General features: G+C 41.2%; 2 protein-coding genes across 2 annotated transcripts in view; both read right to left on the bottom strand.

Moving 5' to 3' along the window:
• The window catches only part of LOC144656582 (uncharacterized), a 432902-nt gene that overhangs the window by 193374 nt on the left and 215807 nt on the right, over positions 1 to 23721 (bottom strand). The gene's annotated exons all lie outside the window — the stretch shown is intronic.
• The window catches only part of LOC144656253 (uncharacterized), a 42831-nt gene that overhangs the window by 10556 nt on the left and 8554 nt on the right, over positions 1 to 23721 (bottom strand). Inside the window, exons 4-8 of the mRNA XM_078516489.1 lie at positions 22308 to 22379; positions 21997 to 22068; positions 11504 to 11575; positions 10582 to 10653; positions 6891 to 6962 (exon numbers count right to left, since the gene is read on the bottom strand). Coding sequence (XP_078372615.1) covers positions 6891 to 6962; positions 10582 to 10653; positions 11504 to 11575; positions 21997 to 22068; positions 22308 to 22379 — 360 coding nt within the window. The remainder of the gene's footprint in view (positions 1 to 6890; positions 6963 to 10581; positions 10654 to 11503; positions 11576 to 21996; positions 22069 to 22307; positions 22380 to 23721) is intronic.

Genomic DNA, 23721 nt, shown 5'->3' with positions numbered 1-23721 from the left:
ACGTTGAATTTTAAGTTGTATTGCTGGTGCGTTAGCTACAGTTTCTGACGAAATGGATTGAGCTACTTGGTTCGTTTGTGTGTTTATTCCTGTGGAATTATGTCGTTTGTGTCTACGGATACTCCGTTAAACGGACGAGTTATGGATGAGTTTGAAAGGACTCGACAACCAAGTTCGCGTCTCGACACCGAAGCCGTTTGGCGTGAAAGAATGTTGTCCCTAAAGAAATCTCGAGCTGGTCACCTTGGAAATTTAAACAAGCTGTACAAAGACGTCGAATTATTAATGCGAAACGCCGAAAATTATCACGAAGCTTGTGGTAAAAAAGAAAAAGTTGATATCGCATTTGCGAGATGTCTTCAAGCCTACGACGAATTTTACCAATTTGTTGTTGATGATCCCGTGTTAAAATCAGAAGCGTTTGATGCTTGGCACAGCGTTATGACTGGCAAAAAGGAATTCGACGAACGCTTCGAAGAATGGTGCCAATCAGTTCAACGTATCGCGGACGAAGCTTCTGCGGGTCTTCGTCAAGAAGATTATGTTAATAAAGAAGTGCCAAATGTCACACCTTCTCTAGTCGGTTCAAGAAGCAAAAAGAGTTCGAAGACAAGCTCCAAGTCAAGTTCCAAACATAGTTCCAAGGCTAGTTCGCGCGCTAGTGAGAAATCGAGAAAGGCTAGAGCCGAGCTTCTTCGTCGAGAAGTTGAATTAAAGAACTTGTTGAAGCGCCAAGAAGTGGAACGTGAAATGGAACGTCAAATAGCCGAAATCAAAGCTCAAGAAGAAGAATTAAGGCGCCGGATTGCTTTATTAACGGCAGAGGGGGAAATAGAAAAAGCCAAAGTGGTTGACGATCTCTATGAAACCTCGGAGCATTCAAAACGTACTACCAAGGAAGAGTTTAAACCGCTTAAACAAGAGGAAAACACCGAGAAATCGCGTCAAACCTTCCCTTCCGTTAAACAGCCTCCTACAGTGCCTCGTGATGAATCAAGCCTTGAACATGGCGACAACAAACAAGTTGAGAGAAGCAGTACAAAATCGGCGCTAGACCCAAATGTACGAAGTTCGGACCCAGGGCCTCCTCCCCAGAACATCAGTGGTGCAAGCCTCACCAGTTCGCAATCTCTGCAACAAATATTGAAGCAGCAACAAGATGCCTTGCATCTGATGGCGTTCTCAATTCAGCAAGGTTTCGAAATGCCTAAAAGGGAACTTTTAACCTTCGATGGTAACCCCCAGAACTATTGGCTCTTCGTGAACAACTTCGAAGTCAATATCGCGAGACGGATACCAGACGCCGCGTCGAAGTTAGCATACCTCGTACAGCACTGTACAGGTAAAGCTAGAGAAGCTATTAAGAACTGTGCCATTATTTCCGACCCAGAACAAGGCTACATGAAAGCCCAGGAAATCTTGTATCACAGATTTGGACAGAAACATATTGTTGCGCATGCTCACATCGCGAAGATAGCGGAGGGTCCTCAGCTTAAGAATACAGATGTTACTGGTTTGTCAGACTTGTCTGTTCAAATGCAGAATTGTGCGTTGACTCTCGTTCAGATGGGCTACGAGGCGGACGTTAATAGCTCAGATAATCTCGTTAAGATAGTAAAGCGCCTTCCTGTTCATCTGCAGTCCAAATGGGCGGACAGAGCTGGTACGTTAACCTTAGCTGGCATTGAGCCTACCTTCACGCATTTAGCTGGATTTGTTGAAGAGAAAGCTTTGTTGGCAAATACGATGTATGGAAGGATTGTTGGTTCAACACCAGACAAAGAGCGGAGTTCTAAACCTCCATCTAAAGTGAAGCCTCCTTCCTCGAAAGGAAGCACGTTTGCAACGCAGTCAGAAGTGGTCGCAGGCGGTGTCCAAGTTGGCGCATCACCCGCGCTCGCCATATGCCCTTTGTGTTCTGGTCAACACAGACTGTCAAAATGTGAGCTTATGAAAGCAAAGACCCCAGAAGAAAGGAAAAGCTTCGTTAGACAAGCGAGACTGTGTGACAATTGTTTCCAAAGCGGACACATGGCCATGAATTGTGGTAGTAAAATGAAATGTCAAGTAAGTGGATGTGGATGGAAGCACCACACAATGCTGGATGTCCGAAAGAAGAATGAAAATAACGACACTTCTCGTAACAACCCTCCAGTCACCTCACAACAGACTGGATCCACTACCGTTAGTGGAACCGGTGCGACTGGAGCGAGTGCCGTCAATGGGGCCGGTGCGACTGGAACAAGTGCCCCCAGTGCGGGCCAAAAGACTGGAACGAGTGCCGTACCGTAGTGGCTCCGGAGAGACTGGTCAGTGCAGTGCTACCGACTCTGGCAAGAAAAATGTTTGTTTACGAATCGTTCCAGTCGTCGTGAAAGGGAAAGGCCAGCACAATACAATTATGACGAACGCGCTACTAGATCCTGGATCGGATGTGACGTTATGTGATGTGAGTCTAATGGAGAAACTTCAAGTAGTCGGCCTTCCCAAAGAATTCTCACTAGTAACCGTTAATGGAGCGTCTGAAACCCGGATGGGATATGAGTTATCTTTGTCCGTTAAAGGTCTACGTATGGATGAGGAGATTGAATTGAATAGAGTATGGACAGTGGATACATTGCGTTTACCTCAAGGTAGTCCACCAACGAAAGAGGATGCTGCCCAGTGGCCCCATCTAAATGGAATTGACTTTCCAATGATTCAAAATGACAAGGTGTCGTTGCTTATCGGATGTGATGTACCCGAAGCTCACTGGGTGTGCGATCAAAGGCGTGGTCGGCGTGGTCAACCTTATGCAGTGCGTACCCCTCTCGGGTGGACCTTGATGGGACCTCTGAATTCGTCTGAGAGAAATTGCTTTAGTGTGAACTTTGTTCGCTATGATGACGAAATGCTTCATCGACAGATGGAGAGTATGTTTAGAAACGACTTCAACGAGCCCATGATCACCTCAAAGGTCGCGATGTCAGTTGAAGATCGGAGAGCCTTGTCCCAGATGGAAGAATCAGCGAAGCTTGTGAATGGCCATTACCAGTTGGCGTTGCCTTGGAAATGTAAGCCTGTAAGCCTTCCAAGAATTCGCGACTTCGCTCTAGGAAGGTTACGCAAGTTAAAGAAACGGTTCCAGCGAGACGTTCATCTCTTTGAGAAGTATAAGGACACCATAAACGGTTATGTCTCCAGCGGGTACGCAAGACGAGTTCCTTGTGAGGAACAGGAGGTTGGAAAGGATACACCAGTCTGGTATTTACCCCACCATCCAGTATTCCATCCTCAGAAACCAGGAAAGGTGAGATTCGTTTTCGACTGTGCAGCCAAGTTTAAGGACACCTCATTGAACGATAAATTGCTGCAAGGTCCAGATCTAACAAATGGTCTTGTGGGCGTCCTCATACGTTTCCGTCAAGAGCCCGTAGCCATGGTTGCTGATGTGGAGGGAATGTTCCACCAGGTGCGAGTTGCTCCTGAAGATTGTCATGCGTTGAGGTTCCTGTGGTGGCCAAACAACGATCTCTCAGAAGAGCCAGTTGATTACAAAATGTTAGTGCACTTGTTTGGAGCCACGTCATCGCCAAGTTGCGCAAGTTTTAGCCTGAAGAAGACGGCCGCAGATAACCAGGTTGAATTTGATACGGAAACCATTGACACTGTCAACCGAAACTTCTACGTAGATGATTGCCTAAAGTCAGTTCCTTCAACTGACAAAGCGGTACGTTTGTCTGGTCAGTTGCGAGAATTGCTGTCAAGAGGAGGATTCCGCCTTACGAAATGGTTTAGTAATGACAAGAACGTAATCGCCACTGTTCCAGTTACGGAGAGAGCGGCGTCAGTGATCGATTTGGATTTGGAAGATCTACCTGTAGAACGGACGCTGGGTGTACAGTGGGACATGGAGACAGACGACTTTAAGTTTCGAATAATGGATGAAGCGAAAGCTCCAACGCGTAGAGGTATCTTGTCAGTCGTCAGTTCGATGTACGACCCTCTAGGGTTCGTGGCACCCATTATCCTGCCAGCCAAGAGCTTGTTGCAGAGCCTGTGTAAGCAGCAATATGGCTGGGACGAAGTGATTTCGAATGCAGACTCCATTGTCTGGCAAGGGTGGCTAAAGGAACTTGCATGTTTGAGAACAATATCAGTTCCCAGATGTTTCAAGCCACCAGGATTTGGCGCAGTTGTCAGTGTTCAGTTACATCATTTCTCGGACGCGTCCGAATATGGTTACGGAGCAGTATCGTATCTCCGAATGGTCGATGACAAAGGTGTCATACATTGTTCGTTTGTTCTTGGTAAATCTCGCGTGACTCCCCTGAAAGTGGTGTCCATACCGCGCCTTGAACTGACCGCTGCTGTAGTTGCTGTGAAGTTGAATTGCCTTATCCGGAACGAAATCGAGTATCCCATACACGACACAATCTATTGGACGGATTCCACTGTAGTCCTGCAGTACATTCGCAATGAATCAAGAAGATTTCAGACATTCGTAGCCAACCGAGTCGCGATGATCCATGAAGAATCCACGCCACGTCAATGGCGACACGTAGACACCAGTTCAAATACTGCGGACGTCTCGTCTAGAGGGGCCAAAGGTTGCGAGCTACACAAGATGGAGTTGTGGCTTCATGGCCCAGAGTTTCTATGGAAGGAAGAGAAATTTTGGCCTGAACAACCTTCCCAGTTGCCAGAGTTACCTGAAGGTGATAGTGAATGCAGAAAACGCTCTGGTCAGGTGAATGTGATTGTTCATGGAAAGGCGTTGGAACCGTTGTTGACACGCTATTCATCCTGGGATGGTCTGCGAAAGGCCATCGCCTGGCTAGTACGTTTTAAGAAATATCTGGTTGGCCGCGCTAGCAAGGCTGTAGACAGTATTGCCAAGGGGCCTCTAACTGTTGCCGAAGTTATTGCTGCAGAAAGCGACATTGTCAAAGCCGTTCAACGTGATGCGTTTCCAAAGGAATTAGCTGTGGCAGGCCAGAGAGGATCTGGTAAACAGATGAAGTGCTTCCCACGGAGTAGTCCAATACGCAACTTGAACCCTTTCCTTGCCGAGGGAATATTAAGAGTTGGAGGTCGCCTTGAGAATGCTCCAGTTCCATTTGAAGCGATGCATCCAGCCATTCTCCCAAGTAAACATCACGTGACGAATTTAATTATTCAGAACTTTCATCGCCAACAAGGGCATTGTGGCCCTACCCATGTTCTTACTTCTATCCGACAGAAGTATTGGATTGTTCGAGGGCTCTCAGCAGTACGAAGAGTTCTAGCAAATTGCATGGACTGTCGCAAGAGAAATGTTCGTCCTGGTGAACAGATCATGGCACCTCTCCCGGAGGCACGAATCGCACCGTCAGATCCCCCGTTTACACATGTGGGAGTGGACTACTTTGGTCCCCTTTACGTGAAGCAAGGTCGAAGTGAAGTAAAACGTTATGGCTGCCTGTTTACATGTTTAACCATGAGAGCGGTTCATATTGAAGTCGCGCATACGTTAGAAGCCGATTCCTTTATCTGTGCCTATCAGCGGTTTGTTTGCCGTCGAGGAAAGCCTCGGAGAGTTTACAGCGACAACGGCACCAATTTTACCGGCGCTGAGCGAGAGCTTAGAGAAGCACTGGGGCGTTTGGACCAGACCAAGGTTTATAATCACCTGAGGATCGATGACGTTCAGTGGTCGTTTAACCCTCCGGAGGCAAGTCATCAAGGTGGAATTTGGGAACGTATGATCCGATCTGTAAGAAAGATTTTGGCCGCTTTAGCAAAGGAGCAGCTGATGAATGATGAAGCGCTGTCCACGTTGCTGTGTGAAGTGGAGAAGATACTAAACGACAGGCCCTTAACCCCTCTCAGTGACCACCCGGATGATCCTTAGCCGCTGACTCCGAACAAACTTCTGCTGTTGAAGTCAAATCCCTGCCTTCCCCTTGATGTCCTCACAAAACACGACAAGTATGGTAAGCGCTGGCGCCAAGCACAATGCCTAGCAAACTCATTTTGGAAAAGATGGATGAAAGATTATTTACCTGCACTTCAAACAAGGCAAAAATGGTGCTCCCCTCGTCGTAACTTCGCCGTAGGTGATCTGGTTCTCGTCGTCGATGAGAAAACGCCGAGAGGTCGCTGGCCAATGGGCTTGGTTGAACAGGTGTTCCCGGATAGTAAAGGTTATGTACGTCACGTCAAGGTGAAAACGGCGACATCTGTCTACAAACGAGACATCAGAAAGCTGTGTCTTCTTGAAGGAGTCCAGAACTCATGAACTCTGTTTACGAACTCTGTCACATTACGAACTGCGTAATTTAAGAAATGAGTTGTTCTTCGTCGCATTATGAACTACGTAATTTAGGAATTGGTTACTTTTCGTTATTAGAATTAGCTGTAAGTGTGAAGCTAATTCGGGGCCGGTGTAGAAACCAATCCCTAGGCCCAGTCTACCGCGATTATGTATTACTCGGCCCAGTCTACCGTGTATATTAAGTCACCTTTTCGCGGGTTTTATGCATATTGTTTCTTCACGGAAAGATTCGTTTATATCTAAGAAGCTACGTTCGTTTATCGTCCTTCGTTTCGCCGCGTGTCCAAATCGTCAGGTACATATCGTTTCCTTCGTTTGTCTTCTAGTATTTCCTCTGTTATATGCTGTTATTTCTGTTCTTAGTGTAATATATTTCTTTATTTATGTCCTAGAAACCACTGGTAATTAAGTTACGTCCACAAGAATAAATTTACGTTGAATTTTAAGTTGTATTGCTGGTGCGTTAGCTACAATATACATGAGCTTTAAACCGTTGCCAGTCATTTTTGAGATGTCTTAACATCTCGCAAAACATACGGCTACAACCTATTGCAAGCTGGTGAACTTGTTGCGAACAGTTAGGAGCTATACTTACATAGAAAGCTTCCTATTTGAAATCGTGAAGGCTCCAGACGAAATTGACTTGATAGGATTATCTGAAAGCATTCTACGAAAAATAAAACAACATATGAAAGTAGAAGTACTAATGATTTAATGCGAGCTTGTTCAATCACATAAATGCTATCTTCGCGACTTGCACTTAAAAAACACATAATTTTAGAAATCTTTCTTTGTTGTTTGCGTTTGCGCTATCTCTTAAGTACATCCTCGAAGGCAAAAGTATTCATACTAAATAAGTATACTGGTACTAGCCGGGGAAAAAAAGTGGTTAACATTTCTCAAATTCGTCTAACCTAGCCCATCCCTGTATTCCCCAATTAATGTTAACTATACTTTTTTCTTTATTGGCTTATTGTTTCATCATTGCTCTTTTCTACCTAGTTAAGATTTCTTGCGATTGGAAAGTGACGGACACAATTTCCTGACATATCTTGACATAGACAACACATGGATGCATAAGGATGAGATACTTGGTCATATAATTGTGAGTCACCAAATAAAATGTGCAGTAGCCACTTCTTCTGTTGTTGCCAATAAATGTAGACAACAAGTAGTCCAACAAGTAATCACTTCGCACGAGGAAGACGCGCTCGCGTGCCGTGCCTCCTTGTGCGAAGTACTTTTCTCACACGTTACCATGCTCGCCTCCCACAAGTCTCATAAGCTTACATTATAGTCTACCTTTAAGGTGGCTGCCTGGTTATGGTTTCCAACACTTTCTTGCTCTTATACTTTGATGAATCAATATTACCACTGTTTACTTCTTGGCGCTACAAGAATTGCATCATACAAATGCCCGATAATTGATGTACAAGTTGCGATTATTTTCTTGACATTACCAGTTACAATAGCAATATTCGTAACCTGTTAATCACGTGACACAATTTTTTTAAAAAGATCAGTCCTTTTGCCACACATTTGGGCAATCTACCCAAAGCAAGCTCAAAAATGTTAAGAGTGTGCGCCAAAAGATAGACTTTTAGGTTTATATGATAAAAACATATTAAACATTTTAACTGCTTGTCTCCCAGAAACGAGTTCGGTAACCCCCATTTTTTGTCAATGAAATGATGATCAGCATGTCAACAGACAACCAACTGCAAAGTTTAAATTAGGTCCGCACGGTGTATATGTGTGGCTCACAAGTTAAAATTAACATTTAAGTATTTTTTACATTAAAAAATGATACAAACTAACATGTTTAGGTCAAAGCAAGTGATAACAATTGGGCTGTGATGTTTTTTTTTTTTTCAACTAACCCTAAACTATCAACTCAAAAGTAAACTTAGCACATTGGTCAATAATACTAAAAGATGAGAGTGTAAGGTGTTTTAGAGAATAGGGTGCTTATAACAAACATAGGTTCCGGCCTATATATATTCACTTTTATCCTTTTGGTCTTCACCATATATAGTAATGTATACCATATATAGTAAAGTTTAGTTATTTGCAGGACGCCAGACTTTCGACACGTACAAAAAATTGATAAGATTGATAAGATACAGAACTTAAGAACAAACTCAAAATGAAAAAGAAAAATGACTTACCGTGGAAACTAAAAGCAAGGGAAAAACAAACTCAGAGACTCAAAAGATAGTGCAGAATGCAATGAAGCCGATCAATGGAACATATGATGTTTTATGTTTCACATCTGTTTGCTTCATTTTACTTTCACTAAGACTTTGAAGAACAAGTTGAGGTCTTAACACTTTTCTTTGCAAACGTAACACGATACTTTTGTTCGTTTTTACCATTATACTACTGTCTCGCAAACTCTATAACACGATATTTTTTTTGCAAACATGGCGACATCAATGGTAGTACGTTGTTGTGCTTTCAATAATAAAACCCATAATTATAAAACAGATAATATCGATTAATTAAAGAAATGGTTTTTCAGTTTATAAAATGTAAGGTCACTTTTTTTTAAGAAAATTGCGCTGACAAACCAAGAGTTATTTCATATAAACCACTGTGAAGCCTCAAAGTTTAATTTACGGTTTTAACTTGGCGCCACGGGGTCGACAAGAATCCTGCCCCAGGGAAAAGCACGAAACTTTAGGCGTAGATGCCAAATTCCTAAACAATTCCCTGTGATTGTCTCTACAACAAGTCCGGGAGAAAAGTCCTTCCAATTATTGTCGAAAAATTTAGCCGCCGGGTTCAAAAACGTTTCCTGATGTAAAAAATAGATTCGGCAAAGGTACTAGTCCCAGCTAGTCCTATGAATGCACCGAAGATCGAGAAGCAATGAACGAATCAAATATGATTGTTTGAAACACATATATTCCTTTGTGATCTTCATATGAAAATAACGTAGATATGCTCCCCGACTTACCTAGGGCGTGCGGTCAGGTGCTCACCACCCCCAACCTCCACAGAAATGAAAAATAAATAAATTAATTTATATTAAGTAATTAATTGGCTATTAGAATTTGCACCTAAGTGCAGTCGTCGGTTAAGCAGATCAGTGGACGGCAGCCCCAACAAACCATTGCAATAGTACTGCATTCTACGCTAAAAATGAAACACTATACGCCGCAAGCAAAATGACCGAGTTCACTCGACCACTAACTGGGGTCTAGTCTTCTTGTCGCAGGCGTTACACTTCGTGTAAGCCACACACACAAAAAATCTGTCGGAAATTTTCAGGTTGCTCTGAAAACTACGACAGTAATATTATTAAAAGCACTTAAGGCTAAAATCTATCGTGTTTTGAAAGACAAGGAAATAACCACAACTTGTTCACCAATAACTGGGAGTTTGTAATATATTATTAAAGCTTCGCCTGAAAAACAAATGGTAGTAGTTTATGCCCCATATATTTATCACGCGCGTTATTGCATCTGTCCACGTTACAAGTTTATTAAAGTAAGACTTAAACAAACTTGATGGCTAGAAAGTCCGTAGGATAAGGAACAACGTAACACTTAACGAAAAAAAATCACACAAATAGAAGCGACATGGATTCAAAATGTTCCTCCAGTCGTTGAAATTATGTTCAAGGTTATCTATTGCGTCGTCAAGTAAAGGTATTGTGAACGCTTTTACCTTTCTTGTTTTACCTTCCGAACCATTTTTTTCTTAACGTTCGAACTCAAGGAGGGCAATTTGTATGCCAAAATTATGCAATAAAAATTAAGGTCACCATGCTCGTTTACAAGAAAACAACAATTTATTTCCCTGGTGGGCCAAGCTGTATAGAAAAGCTGTCGTTTTGCTTATGTGCGCGCGCAAATTACGCGTAAAATTCTGCGCAGTGAGAATGTGCCATGCAATAATGAGAAATCACCTCAACATAATTGGAACTTTAAGCAACGTGAACGCGGTATACACGGACGGTGACGGGGAAGCCAGGACATTTTGGCTTGATTTTGTATCAATTTCCGCAATTCTCTGACTTTCTAAGAAATTGGTCAAATCCGAGATGGCGGATATAAGATGGCGGCTCTTGTGACGTCATGTGACGTCACAGCCAATCTAAGAGCTTTCTACTCGTTGAAAAGTTATTTCGCTACGCGTTAATGGAACGAAAACCTAAGGGGTCTCGACCCGCCACTCCCTTCCCCCTTGTACCACGGTAGGGTATGAATTTGTACGTCCGAGGGTTACAATCAACGTTTTTTGTAGTAACGAGGTAAATGATGTCGAACATTCATACTTACAGATATTCAAGGGATGTGAGGTTGCAAAACGCCTTACTTGGTACATGGCTTATCAAGTTATTTTGTAAAAACCTAGGGAAAAAAAAAAACAGAAATTAATCATAAAAGATATATCAAAACATAGAAAAAGTCACACTGATCTAACGGAGTTTACAGAGCGTGTAATGCCATTCATGTGTTGACCAAGAAAGTAGAATGAACACCCCTCAAGGGCAGACACTAAAAACAAAAAAATACACGTTTTTTGACATTTATCGTTGTAGTTCATTCTATGTAATATTCTTGAAAGTTTACTTGTAGTTAATCAATTATAAACATTTCCACGCCGGTGACTTAGTCAGAGTAGTAGTAGTAGTAGTAGTAGTAGTAGTAGTAGTAGTAGTAGTAGTAGTAGTAGTAGTAGTAGTAGTAGTAGTAGTAGTAGTAGTAGTAGTAGTAGTAGTGTTAGTGGTAGTGGTAGTGGTAGTGGTAGTGGTAGTGGTAGTGGTAGTGGTAGTGGTAGTGGTGGTGGTAGTGGTAGTGGTAGTCGTAGTAGTAGTAGCAGTGGTAGTAGTAGTAGTTGTAGTGGTAGTGGTAGTGGTAGCGGTAGCGGTAGCGGTAGTGGTAGCGGTAGCGGTAGTGGTAGTGGTAGTGGTAGTGGTAGTGGTAGTGGTAGTGGTAGTGGTACTACCTTATTATAGGAATATAACGAAGCATTTTAACAACGCGAACAAAATGTACGCGTAATAAAATTAACGCAAATTTAAGAAAAGTTCTGGTTAAATGTTTATAGTAAACGTGTTTATATCAATTAACATCAATTAAATTAACGCGAATTTTTGAAATTCGCGTTAATAACATTTTTCGTTAATTTCCTATAATAAGGTAGTAGTAGAACCAGCAGCAGCTTAACAATTCTATCATCAAGCGAATGGGTACTTACAGATACTCAAGTTTCTCCTGATTTGAAAAATGCCCATCTCCGATGCTCTTGATTCTATTGTCTGCAACATTTCTAAAAGATAAATATTTCACGTTCCGTTTATAAAAAGAACAAACCAGTAAACCACATTCTTACAAACTCTTAAAGTTAGAAATAGCCAGAATGAAGATCTCCTAAACTTTTTTTTATAAAAGGTAGCTTTAGAATCACTTGTCTTTCATTATTTAGGTAAAGCCTACCACAATTAAGGACCCACGAGTGATGTCGTGGACAGTCCAACTAATTCTCGTGTTTATTTATGTCTTTAGGGATATTAGCTAGTAGCAGATGTTTAAAACGCGTGCACTTTTACCGCGAAGATTTATGTATACCGTTGATATTAGTCGATTTTGTTGCTATTCATAGTTCATAAGCATCCCTGGTGACGTCATTAAGCATTATACAAAGCTTATAGAATCAATTAGAATTGTCAGTTGTTGCGAACGTTGGCCAAGAAAAGGCGACGCGTGGTCCTTTAACATGCCGCCTCCGACCAGCGTTGACTCTCGACAGTCAGCCTCAATTATTGCAGTTTTACAGCCGTGTCCACCAACACAAGCTCCGGTTTCCAACCTTACTCCGGTGTCTGGCACTTGAAAGGTTCCGGTTTGGTCTCGCGCCTGCGTGCTGCCCACTATTGTTATGTCTCCGTCTTCAGCATCGCAACCGAAAACGAATACAACCACTCAGCTTCGTGCTCAGCTTCATTGTTGCCATAGCAACCCGTCGAGCCCTCCAGGGAGAGAGAGATTTTTCTCTTTTAGCGCCGTTGTAGGTTTTACTTGTTGGGCATTAGCACGCTCTATCGTTTGTTTTTTACCCAGCCACGTTGCTTTTTGCAGTCAAGTATGATTCCCCAGTGCCACCTCGTAAGGTTTTTAAGAATTAAGTGTGGAAGCAATTTCAAGAGTTTATTACCCAGTCCTTGCTACAGCGTTAATCTACTGGAGCAGTACGTGTGTGGGGTGAAATGGGTAAGGTGTTTCCTTCTTAGCATTTTTCCCCAAAACATTTAGGTCTAATAAGCCTAGGTCATGCGTCAATTGAAGTTCGATGCAAGATTCTTAAACCTCTGGATGAAAGATACACCATTTTTACTGGAGACAGCTGTTTTAGTCCGTAGTTTCGCCTACCATAACTGCAACTTTTCTAAAAATAGACGACAAATCAGGATATAATCATATTAATTTCTACTGATTTGCAACAGTTTTGTGGCGTAGAACGGAAGGCCTGGTTGGTGTCAACCACCCTTCCTTTTAGCTGGAAAAACTCTTCTTTTGTCTATCAGACGGTGAGCTTGGGCTCCACTAACTATTTTAGGAGCTAGGGGATTACGGAATCCCTGTACATCAATGACAAGCTAGTGGGTGATTTCCTCGTTCGAGTGGGTATTTGGTCTCGACATATGGAATCGAGGAGCCCTGCATTCACTCGCCAGTCAACTTTAGCAGCTCTGTGTGTAGTCTGCAAAGTATTAATCAACTTGGGTTATTTTCTAGGTTTGAATAAATGTGTTTTGTCAGCCTTGATGCGGTTAACTTTCCTAGGAATGGTCATTGATACGAGATGTCTCGCGTTTGTGATGCCGGAAGAAAATATAGAGTCAAGTTTGCTGAGCTACGCGAGTCCATTCTATCCAGAGACTCCACCATTCCCTTCAAGTCGATCCAGAAATTAATGGGGAAGTGCGTATCTTTTTCTTTGGCATTCCCTGGCGCAAAATTTTATATCAGGGAAGCGAGTGTCAGCTGTGGGGTAGTGAAATAATCCTAACACCTTCCTAAAGAAATGAAATAGGGTTTTGGCGTTTTCTTGACGACTGGCAATACCGGCCATTCTTTGGATCCAGGAACGTCGTTTTTCCGTATCTTTTGTCAACTGATGCTTCTGCTTTTCGTTAGACAGCAGTACGTAGTTTTCCACCACCAGCCAGCTGATCGCAGTGTGGACGACTTCTGGGACGACAGTCTGGTGAACGAACACATTTACGTAAAAGTTTGAGTCTTTTTCATCCAGTGTCAGGGACTGAAGAATGGACACGCAAGTCGATAATCAAGCAACTCTGAATGCTTGGCATGGTCGCGGGCCCAGGTCCTTAAAACTCAATGAAGTAGCTCGCAGCATCTTTCATGATGTCACAAGCAAGACAAGGCGTTCACAATGCTTTACGTTCCTCCTGTTTTTAACCAAGGCGATGAAACTTCCCGCTGTTTGTCTGATTGTGTCACGTTAACTCCGCGTTGCTGGGACACTGTACGCGTTCAATTTATATTCGGTGGATTGGCCGGGCCTACTTAATATCTTATTGCACTGAACTCCAATGCCGAGCACGACCTCGCAGGTGCTTGTTTAACTCACTTGTCATTTTTTTCCACCTCAGAATCGGATGGTGTAAACGTTTTTAACCAGAATTTGTCGTCATGTGATGGTGTTATCATAAACGCCTACATCTTTTCGCCATTCGCATCAATTGGTACTTTTTATGTTTTATATGTTCTCAGCATGCGACGGTCACTTTGGTATACGTAGTTCCAGAACCTTCTCCATAACCTCCCTTGTTGCCAGTGATAAATTCTATGGCCAAACAGCGTACACTTATTGCTTCCAAAGATTCTTCGGATGCGGTCCTTTTTCGATCCAAGTCTGGTTTGAGGCCGAAAGTAATTAGCTCTCCTCGCTGAGCTTTCCAGGTGGGCGAGCAATGACTACTAGATTCTAACTGTTTTGTCGTAACTACTTTTTGCGGCCCCTTCCGAAAGTGCTAACGATCTTCGTGACTTCTGTATCATGTCCGTCCTGTTCTTATCCAAATGACAATGACTTTCGATTTTCCAAACGTTGTGGTTATAAACGTCAGCATCAAACACCCCTTAGTGAATCTAGGGAAATCTCTGAGCCTCCTATGAATATGAACGCCATTAAAGGTGAAATGAACAGAAATTTCAAAATGCCATTTTAACCAACCAAACACTAAAACTATCAATTATTGCGTGTAATTAAGAAAAGATTTTTGCTTTCCGAGCCTTAAAGCGCGAGTTACAGCAATAAAATTTACGAAGATTTCGGAAGGCTTCACGAAAACGTTTTTTAATGACTGCGCACTAAAATGGAAGGAATGGAACGAGTTTGTGACGTCATAATTGGTGTTTTTGAAGACGACCGCAGGACGATTCTGCAGGCCGCACTTGTTGTCAAAGTTGGACAGCAACGTCAACGACAACGTCTGGTGAAAAATGAATTTATATGTTACTTGAGAATCTCGCAATTTTCCGGACGTATTCTGCTTATTTATCTCTTTAAGAACTAACTTTCGCTGAATATTCAAAGAGAACGTCCAACCCCAAATAGAAAAACCACAAATTAGCCGTCGTGGCCGACGTTGTCCAAAATACGCAGAATGTGGCGATTTCACAGGGAGCTTTAGCAACGACGACGGCGACGCCGAGGACAATGCCTGGTGCAAAATGAATTTATATTTTACTCGAGAATCTTGCGATTATCCAGAGGTATTCAGTGTATCTACTGGTTTAGGAACTAGCCCAAGCTGAATATGTAAAGAAAGCGTTCATCCCCAAATAAAAATACGGAAATTTAGCTGTCGTTGTTCACTTTCTGCAATATACGCAATACTTGGTCATTTCACGTTGTTGTTTCGCAGAGAACGGCCAAGAAATGTACCAGGATTGAAAACGCACGTGCAGAGTTGTTATGTTGGTCATTAAACCTTTTGTTTGGTGACGTTCTCCTTCACGTTGCCGTCGTGGTTTGCTAAAGCTCGCTAAATTGTTTTTTGGCAGAGAACGGCTATGAAATGTACCAAGATACAAAACGCACGTGCACATGCTAATGAGAATCGTTAAATGCTTATGAGAAAGAGCAATAGAGACTCCTGATTTGTTTGCATACAAGCCTGCATACTACCTATGTCTCACATTATAGGCAAAACGACAGCAAAAAAAACTTGTATTTGCTTAGGCTATTTTTGAGTTTTAGCTATTTCATTGAATAAAATTCGCGTCTCTGAACAACAACCAACAAACAATCAACTGAAAAACGGCCGAACAGAACGAAATAACTGCTTGAAATGTCACTAAACACATTTATTTAAATTATAAAGTGCAATCTGCGGAATCAGTCAGCGGTCGTCTTCATGTCCTTTACCATGGAACTTGAACATGAGGGCTCTATTCCATTTCTTGGCACACTAATCGCAAGAAACGACAACACACTAAAAACGGAATTCTACAGAAAACCAACTGACACGGGACTTCTGCTCCATTTTCAAAGCCACGTTGATAACAGATACAAAAAAGGCCTGGTAAACACAATGGTTGATCGGGCGCACCGTTTATCCTCCACCGAAGAAGCCTTCACGAAAGAGTGCGACAAGTTACGCACCATGTTTTCAAAACTACACTACCCGAACGCATTAGTCGATTCCACAATACACAAGTTCAGGCAAGAAACTAATACAGAATCGCACGCCGCAACCCCATCAGAGCCATCTGTCTACATTTCATTGCCTATTAAAGATCAACGATCAGCTAATCGCGTCCGCAAAGAAATTCATTCTCTGGGATCCAAGATCAACATCGATTACAAACCCGTCTTTACCAGCAGAAAACTGTCGCAGATTTTGTGCGTAAAGGAAAACAAGCCCCCGATCGTAAACACACAATACGTTTTTTTTGTTTGTTTCAATGTGGTTTGTGCGATGCAAATTATGTCGGGTTTACTGCCCGACACCTACATCAACGCATTAGTGAGCACCGTTATTCTGCGATCGGTAGACACCTTGCGGCACAACATGGCAGCAAAGGAGCAAAGATTGATCACCTTGTCAGAGTTTTAAAGAAATGCAGAAGCAAGTTTGACTGTCTCGTATACAAGACGCTGTTCATCAGGGACATTAATCCTTCTCTCAACACACAAAGTGACTCTATCCGCGCCAAATTATTTACTTGACACTTCCCTATTTTAATTAGAACTTTTAGTTTTTCTATTGTTTTACTTTACGTATTATGCCCATAGGACACACAACTATTTTTATTGTTTCACGTTATATATATATTCTTATTTTAACTATCACTTCTTTTGACTTGATAATGGCGTAGAGTAGCGTCGAAACGTCGTCTACTTTTTTAAAATTTTTAAAGCTTTAACCCTTAACATGCTAAGCGCGGATTATTCCGGGATTTGGAGGAATGGCCATTCTGCCACTTATGACGTCACCAATTTACACGTCAGCAGATTTTTTGTGATTTGCATCTTATAGAGCTTAGATAGATCTTTCCACAGGACTGTCCATCTTTAATATTGACTGCATTCCGACAGAGCTAATCGAAAAAAACGCGATCAGTTTTTGGTATAAAATTGGTGCTAAAACAGGCCAAAATACCCGTACTTGATCATGATCTCCTTTCCAGGGTTTTCCATTGATTCAGATCAAAAGGGGTGCACAGAGTAAAAGATAGAGAGAATAAGAAAGCAGAGAAAAACGAAAAGGAAAGGAGCAAGGAAAAAAATCGAACGGTTCAGCAAAAAAAAAAAAAAAAGAGTCCAAATTTTGGCTTATGCGCATGCGCCAAAGTAAAATATTGTACATTTTTACATGGAAATTTCATCAAAATCTTCCTGCATTGTCAGAAAGTGCATTTTTAGCAAATTTAGAGAACTTTTGGACCGTAGAGCCAAGAAAATCGATTAACGGTTAAAAAACGCGTTTTTAGGAATAATTTCAGCAAATTAAGGGTTAAAATGAGTTTTAACAATTTTTTAGCGTTTAATTTCATTACAAAATCGTTTTCTAAATCTCTGCTGTTGCGAATTATGACGTCACAAGTTTTAATTTCCGATAATTTTCCGACAATTTTTCCGAGCACTCTACGATTATGAAGGCCTAAAAAAGCACTTTTCAACTGGCAATATCTCTGCGGTGCGTGTATCGAAATTTCTGTTCATTTGACCTTTAAAAGAAGGCGTCAGAAATGACTCCCTATTCGAAACAAGATCGCCTTAAGAAAAGAACTATCGTGTTTTCTTGTACAAACTACGTTTGATAGAGATATTACGACAGCTTCTCCCGGTGATGCAGTTAGCTTTCTTATCTGGAAAGACAGGACTTGGAAAAATGTGGTACACGATAAAAACTGTGTTTATGACGCTGAGCTTTTGGAAAAGCGGACTCTTTCATCTGGAAACTTATCTCATCTCATCTGGAAACTTATCTCTCCCATCTGAAATCTATATTCGGCAAATGGGGTAGAATTCTGGACGATCTCGTGTTCCCGGGCTACGGTTACCCTGCAGCTTCTCGGAAAGTGAAGTCCTACTTAACGGCTTCGCGAGAAGAGCAACTGCTGACCGGAATAGTTCCCTCACAAACTGAGCCTTTGTTTAATTATAACAGATTTGGCAGCAATTTTACAAGAGATCTTTAGATTATTGAATGATCCCAATACGTCCCCAATTCAGCTTTACATACTTTGTGCTCAAAACCAGCCTTCTTCAAGACCCAGGGTTTTTTTTTGCGGGCGACAGGGCAGGGGACTTAAGTCGGAAAAAAAAAACAAGAGTACTCTATTTTCCTGGGAAAGAAGGTATCCTGTTCAATCACACGCTAACAAAGTCTTTACAGGATGGCACGTCTAATATGTTCGCCCTTAAGAAACCTACATAAAACTGTGTGATTTAGTCTGTGTTCCTATAAGAAAAGGTTCAGAATAAAGCGGGCGACGTTACTGATAAGTTTTTGACTCCGTGGCGAATCAGACCCGTCTATCTTCTTATACCCAACAACTCCCTGGGCTTTAAGCAAGCGGCGGGTGACTCTATATGGCATGCGCAGTGGCTGCGCTATTTCTCTTCTTCTCGCTGTTATACCATTAGAATCTATTATGGCCCATGTTGGCTGGGGGACCTCGGCAACGGTTAAACATTACACAAGTTAGACCAAGTGATGACGCCGGGTGGTATCAGATATATTTTAGCTTGCCTTGCTTTGGACCTAAGCGCAGTTTACCAAGAACAAAACTCTTCAATACTCGTCACTCAGGCGTTCTCGCTTCAGTATTTGTAACGAGCCAAAATGTAATTTGGTAATCTTTATTTATCTCTTTCTGTGAAATTTAGAGGCTGTAGTAAAGCTTAGCAAAATAAAAGAGGTTTCGGCATTGTGGCAGAGTGTTTTGGTTGGGGATGAGGTATGGGCAGAAAACCATAAGGGTTGAAACGTGTAACGCGCGTTCACAGCGTTTGAATATTCAGTTTTGCCAAGTACCATATTTGGAAACACAAAGAGTTTGTATGCTAATGTTTTACACACGAAATGACACATGAAACAACATTTTCGGTTTTGCGGTGAGTTGCTTAATTCCGACCTAAAGGCTGTAAATTTCCTACAGAAACTAATAAAGAAATTCATAAAGTGTATCCAAGCGATGTTCTCCAGTGTAAAAAACAAGAGAATTTAGCCAAATATAACTTTACTCAACCAAGCTTGTTCAAAAACAAGATTACACCGTCGAGCGCGAGATAGCGGGCGCAATTTTGATTGGCTAATTTTTTCGCCTGATTTTCCAAATATGGTACTTAGTAGAAACGAATGTGCAAACGCTTTGTAAAATGCGAATTATAGGGAATTGCACGTTTCAACACTTATGGGTTTCTGCAGAAACCCACAAGTGTTGAAACGTGTAGCTCCCTATGATTCGCATTTTACAAAGCGTTTGCATATTCGTTCCCAGTAAGTACCATATTTAGAAAATCGCGAGAAAACATTAACCAATCAAAATTGCAGTATTTGGATTAAATTCACAGCGCGCGCTAGCTCATGCTCAATGGCGTAATCTTGTTTTTTAACCAGCTTCGTTGAGTAAAGTTAAATTTGGTTAAATTCTCCTGTTTCATCGTCATTAAAAGTAGTCTGGAGCACTTCACTTTGATACACTTAATGAATTCTTTTAATTTCTAAAGGAAAGTAACGGCGCTAAGATCGGAATTTAAGTAACTTAATATACCGCAAACCGAAAATGTTGTTGCGTGTGTCATTACGTGTATAAAGTATTCACGAACAAACTCTTCGTGTTTCCAAATATTGTACTTGGCAAAGCAGAATATTCAAACGCTGTGAACGCGCGTTACACGTTTCAATCTGTGGTATGGGTACGAGTATGAAATAAGGTATGGGAGATAGATATGTGGATAAAGGGATGATCCATTAAGGTACCGCCGTATCGAGGATCATTAAAACAACAAAACATGAGAATAAAGGCGAAGTCGTTCAGCGATACTTGACAATCAATGCGCACATCTGGGGTACCGGGCATCTATAGTTTTTACCTACCGTAATGATTCGATTTAGCGCCCGGGGCGCTTATTTACTTTTGGCACATAAAGAGAGGGCGCTTATTCGAGACAGGGCACTTATTCCGGACAGGGCGCTTTTTCAACTTTTTGAGAAACAACCAAATGTTCAAAACAAAACTGTAACAGTAACAATTTGTTGAAAGTTCAGTTACTTTTAAAAGAATTGTTAATTTTAGCAGTAAATATATACATGTACGATACGGTGAATGTTCATGAGTTAATCTATTCGTCGTCGATGACATCAGAAGGGGCAGTTCTCCACTAAGTTGCTCGGCAACTTTTTGGCAACTTTTCATATTTCGAGCAACTTTTTCCCCTTCGAGCAACTTTTTTCCTCTCGAGCAACTTGTTGCATTTTGAGCAATTTCCAGACCGAAGATATCCGAAGATTATCCGAGTGTATAAGAACGTTTCCGAAGATTTATACGAGGTTTGCCGAAGATTTTCGAGGAAAATCTGAAGACGTTTCAACTTTTGGCTCAAAAGTCGTCATTAAACATGACGTCATCCATATCTTCACGATTTTTCTCATTTAAAGAAATCCTTGTTATTTGCTGTAATATTGCATAAAATTGCTTAGAAATGTTACGTTAATGTAACCCTCAAAGGAAAATTAGCATATATTTATAGAATTTGTTTTATTAGAAGCAGCGTTTTGGATTTTTTGGGGCAACTTTTGAACAACTTATATCAATCAGAAGCAACTTTTTTGGATTTTTGGAGCAACTTTTGAGGAACTTTTTGAGAAATTTAGAGCAACTTTTTGGGAAATCTTGAGCAACTTGTGGAAAGCCCTATTCTCCACAATAGGGGGCGCTTATTAGAATATGGGCGCTTATAAGAATGGAGGTGCTTATTAGAATGGGGGAGCTTATTGGAATAGGGGCGCTTATTGACAAAAATACATTCGAAAGGGCGCTTACTGGAAGGAGGGCGCTAAATCGAATCATTACGATATGTTCTGTCAATGGAGTGTTTCTGTCGAGGAACTATAGGCTGGTAGTTGCCCCGCGGAAAGTTAATAACCTTAAAACAAATATTAGCCCGAGAAGGGAAGATTTAAGGGCTAATATGCTAGTTTTTAATAACGACCCCTCCAAAGTAGGACATAAATACGCTGTTTAATCCAAAAGTTACTGTTGTGGCTTTTCGTGATTTGCTTTCATTTATTTATTCGTATTTGTTATTATTTCGTCACTTTCGTAGTTGGCATCCTTCCGTCTACGAGAGACGATGTAGCGTCCAGTTTGTTTTATCTGCACCTACGCGAGTGGCTAAGCAGGCCAATTCGCGAGTGACAGTCTCTGCTGCGTCACTTTACCAAATTGTAATATTTGCTTTGTGTGTTTACTCTGCATGCCTATATTTTTCACCGGCCGTATGCTAATTTACTCTTTATATTCGTGCGGCCTTTTTCTCTCTCACTTCGTGTCACGTTTGCAGTCGGTTCTACGGACCTTGTTTCCTTCCAGCAATTGGTAAGCCATGTTTCGCTGTATTACTTGTTTTTTTTTTAATTATTATTTTTTTTGTCGCCCTAATTGTGTGTCGTTTTGTTTTAATTCATTCGTATTCATCGTTAGAAATTTACAAAAAAAAATCGCCGTTTAATACAGTTGTTGGACCTTCTGTGCGTGCGTATTTATGTTGTGGACCAACATCTCAACATTAGCAAGTGTCGTTACTTACGAATTGTTACGGTAGTCTGCCGTAAAAATAACCTTTCTAGCCCTAATTCCGCAAAATCTGTTATCTCAGGTTGCGACACCTTTTGATAGGTTATCCCATGCACATTATATAAAAGTTATCAAGTAATGGCCGCCCAAGGTTGGTAACGTTATAATCGGAAGCAGTAACTGTAAATTTTGGAGTAGTGCCCAAACGAATGAAAACAGGAAAAGCGCTAAAGATTGGAGAATCACTCTCCTTTAACAAATTTAAGATTTAGGGAAACATTAACAACATGCGACTTGCAAGGGAAAGTATCCATCGATAAAAAATTTACTGTGACAATTTTTAGATGTAGTTCTGAAGACATTTTTCCTTGAATCTTCAACTTGAAATACTTGCCACATGTATGTACTTACAAATATCTTAGCCTTTGCAAGCTTTGGAAAATTCTTTCTGGCAGCACTTCTATTTTATTGTGGCTAACATCCCTGTAAAAACCAAAGTAAAGTAATTATTACGAAAAACGAGTTTCATTTCTATCACAACCACCAGAATTAATATTAAAGAAATGTAACATAATGTGTTCATGTTCTTCACCCTATGTAAACTTATTTTCCTTTTACTACAGCGATAGCGTCAGCGTGTAAAGAAGCCTAGAAAATAGTCGGATCCCCACGATATTCCCTTAAAGAATTAAAATGTAAAGAGAGAATGGTAACGAACTTACAAAGTCAACAGTATCCTCAGATTGGAGAATAATCCGGAGGTTAGATTGCTAAGTTGATTCCATTGCAGGTACCTGGAAAGAAGAAATGCAAGACATTGTCATTTAGCGTATCTAAGAAATCTAAACAAGAAAATATGTTTCCTTAACGTAATACTGCTAATGAAATATCACTGTACGTGTATGTATAGCCTGACCAATCAGAGATGCAAGTAGCCGCAAGCTTTTAACTTAAGGTGGCTCCATAGGGTTTCTTGACCGCGCGAAGAATGGGTACGAGCTTGAAATGCCGGCAAAAACAAACATGGCGGCTTCACGCGAGCGTGAAATTTTCGGCGAGAAAACGCGAGACTTGCTTTCTGCCAATGAAACAACACCCGTGCTTTCCTGTGTTGAGCAGATAAAAGAGTTTACAACACCCTAAAAAGGTGTTTACAACGTCCGCGGTGCTTCTGGTCGCTTTTGTAAAGTTCGTACGATCGAAAGCAAAAGAGAAAATGAAGAATAGTCTCCGCGATTGTGAGATACTTTGAGCAGAATTTCAGAGATTCTGCTACATAAAGGATTAAAGTATGTCTCTAACTAACCTTTTGGTTAACAGATATCTCGCACAAAAACCGACAACAACGGGGAACGCTCGTCTTTACACATCAACTCGTATGGTTCGAAAGTTCGCGCATGCTCAAATAGCGATCTTGGACAATTTCTATTCTGATGACGTAATTATTATTCGGGCGAAAATAGAAATTTTCCCCTGGTATTTACTAGAGTTTCCTTCGGTGAAATTCCTTAAAATTTGGCATAGATGTAATACCTTTTTAACTGCCCCTTTTGCCGTTTTTTTTAAAAAAAATTGTAAGCCAGTTTTTTGGCTTAGTCAAAAAAACACAAAATAACCAAAAACGCAAAAACGACCTGGACAACCCCTACTTTTTTTGTTTTTAAAAGTTACTTGTCATCACATTCAATCCGTTGGGAGAATTTAAAAAATTTTCACCAAAGAAAATTAAAGAAATTTAAGATCAAAGCCAAAAAAACACCAAAAAAACAGGACTTTTTGAGTAGATATAGCTCAAAAACAAAGGCCGCTATTTTAAAAAAGAATAATACACAACATATTTTAGTCCTTGTTTTTAATATTTCGGCAGCTTTTATTTAACTAGTTAAAAAAATAACGCGAAAATGATCTCTTGATGGGTATCACTTGTGCGCACGCCGTGATATCTCAAAACCCAATGGAGCCACCTTAAGTCCACTTGCGTCTCCGTTTGGCCAGGACTTGGGTTCGTGAACTTGCGTTGACTTGCGATAAATTGCGTTCACTTTGGTGGAGACCAACTTTGCACGAAAGTCAACGCAAGTTTTCACCCGTTTTGCCACCCAACGCAAATCATTGCGAGTCTTGCTTTTTACTTCA

Source organism: Oculina patagonica, chromosome 6 (genome assembly GCF_052425735.1).
Source record: "Oculina patagonica isolate OP01 chromosome 6, crgOcupat, whole genome shotgun sequence".
NCBI lineage: Eukaryota > Metazoa > Cnidaria > Anthozoa > Scleractinia > Oculinidae > Oculina > Oculina patagonica.
Note: the sequence above shows the minus strand (reverse complement) of the source record. Positions and strands in the feature narration are given on the sequence as shown.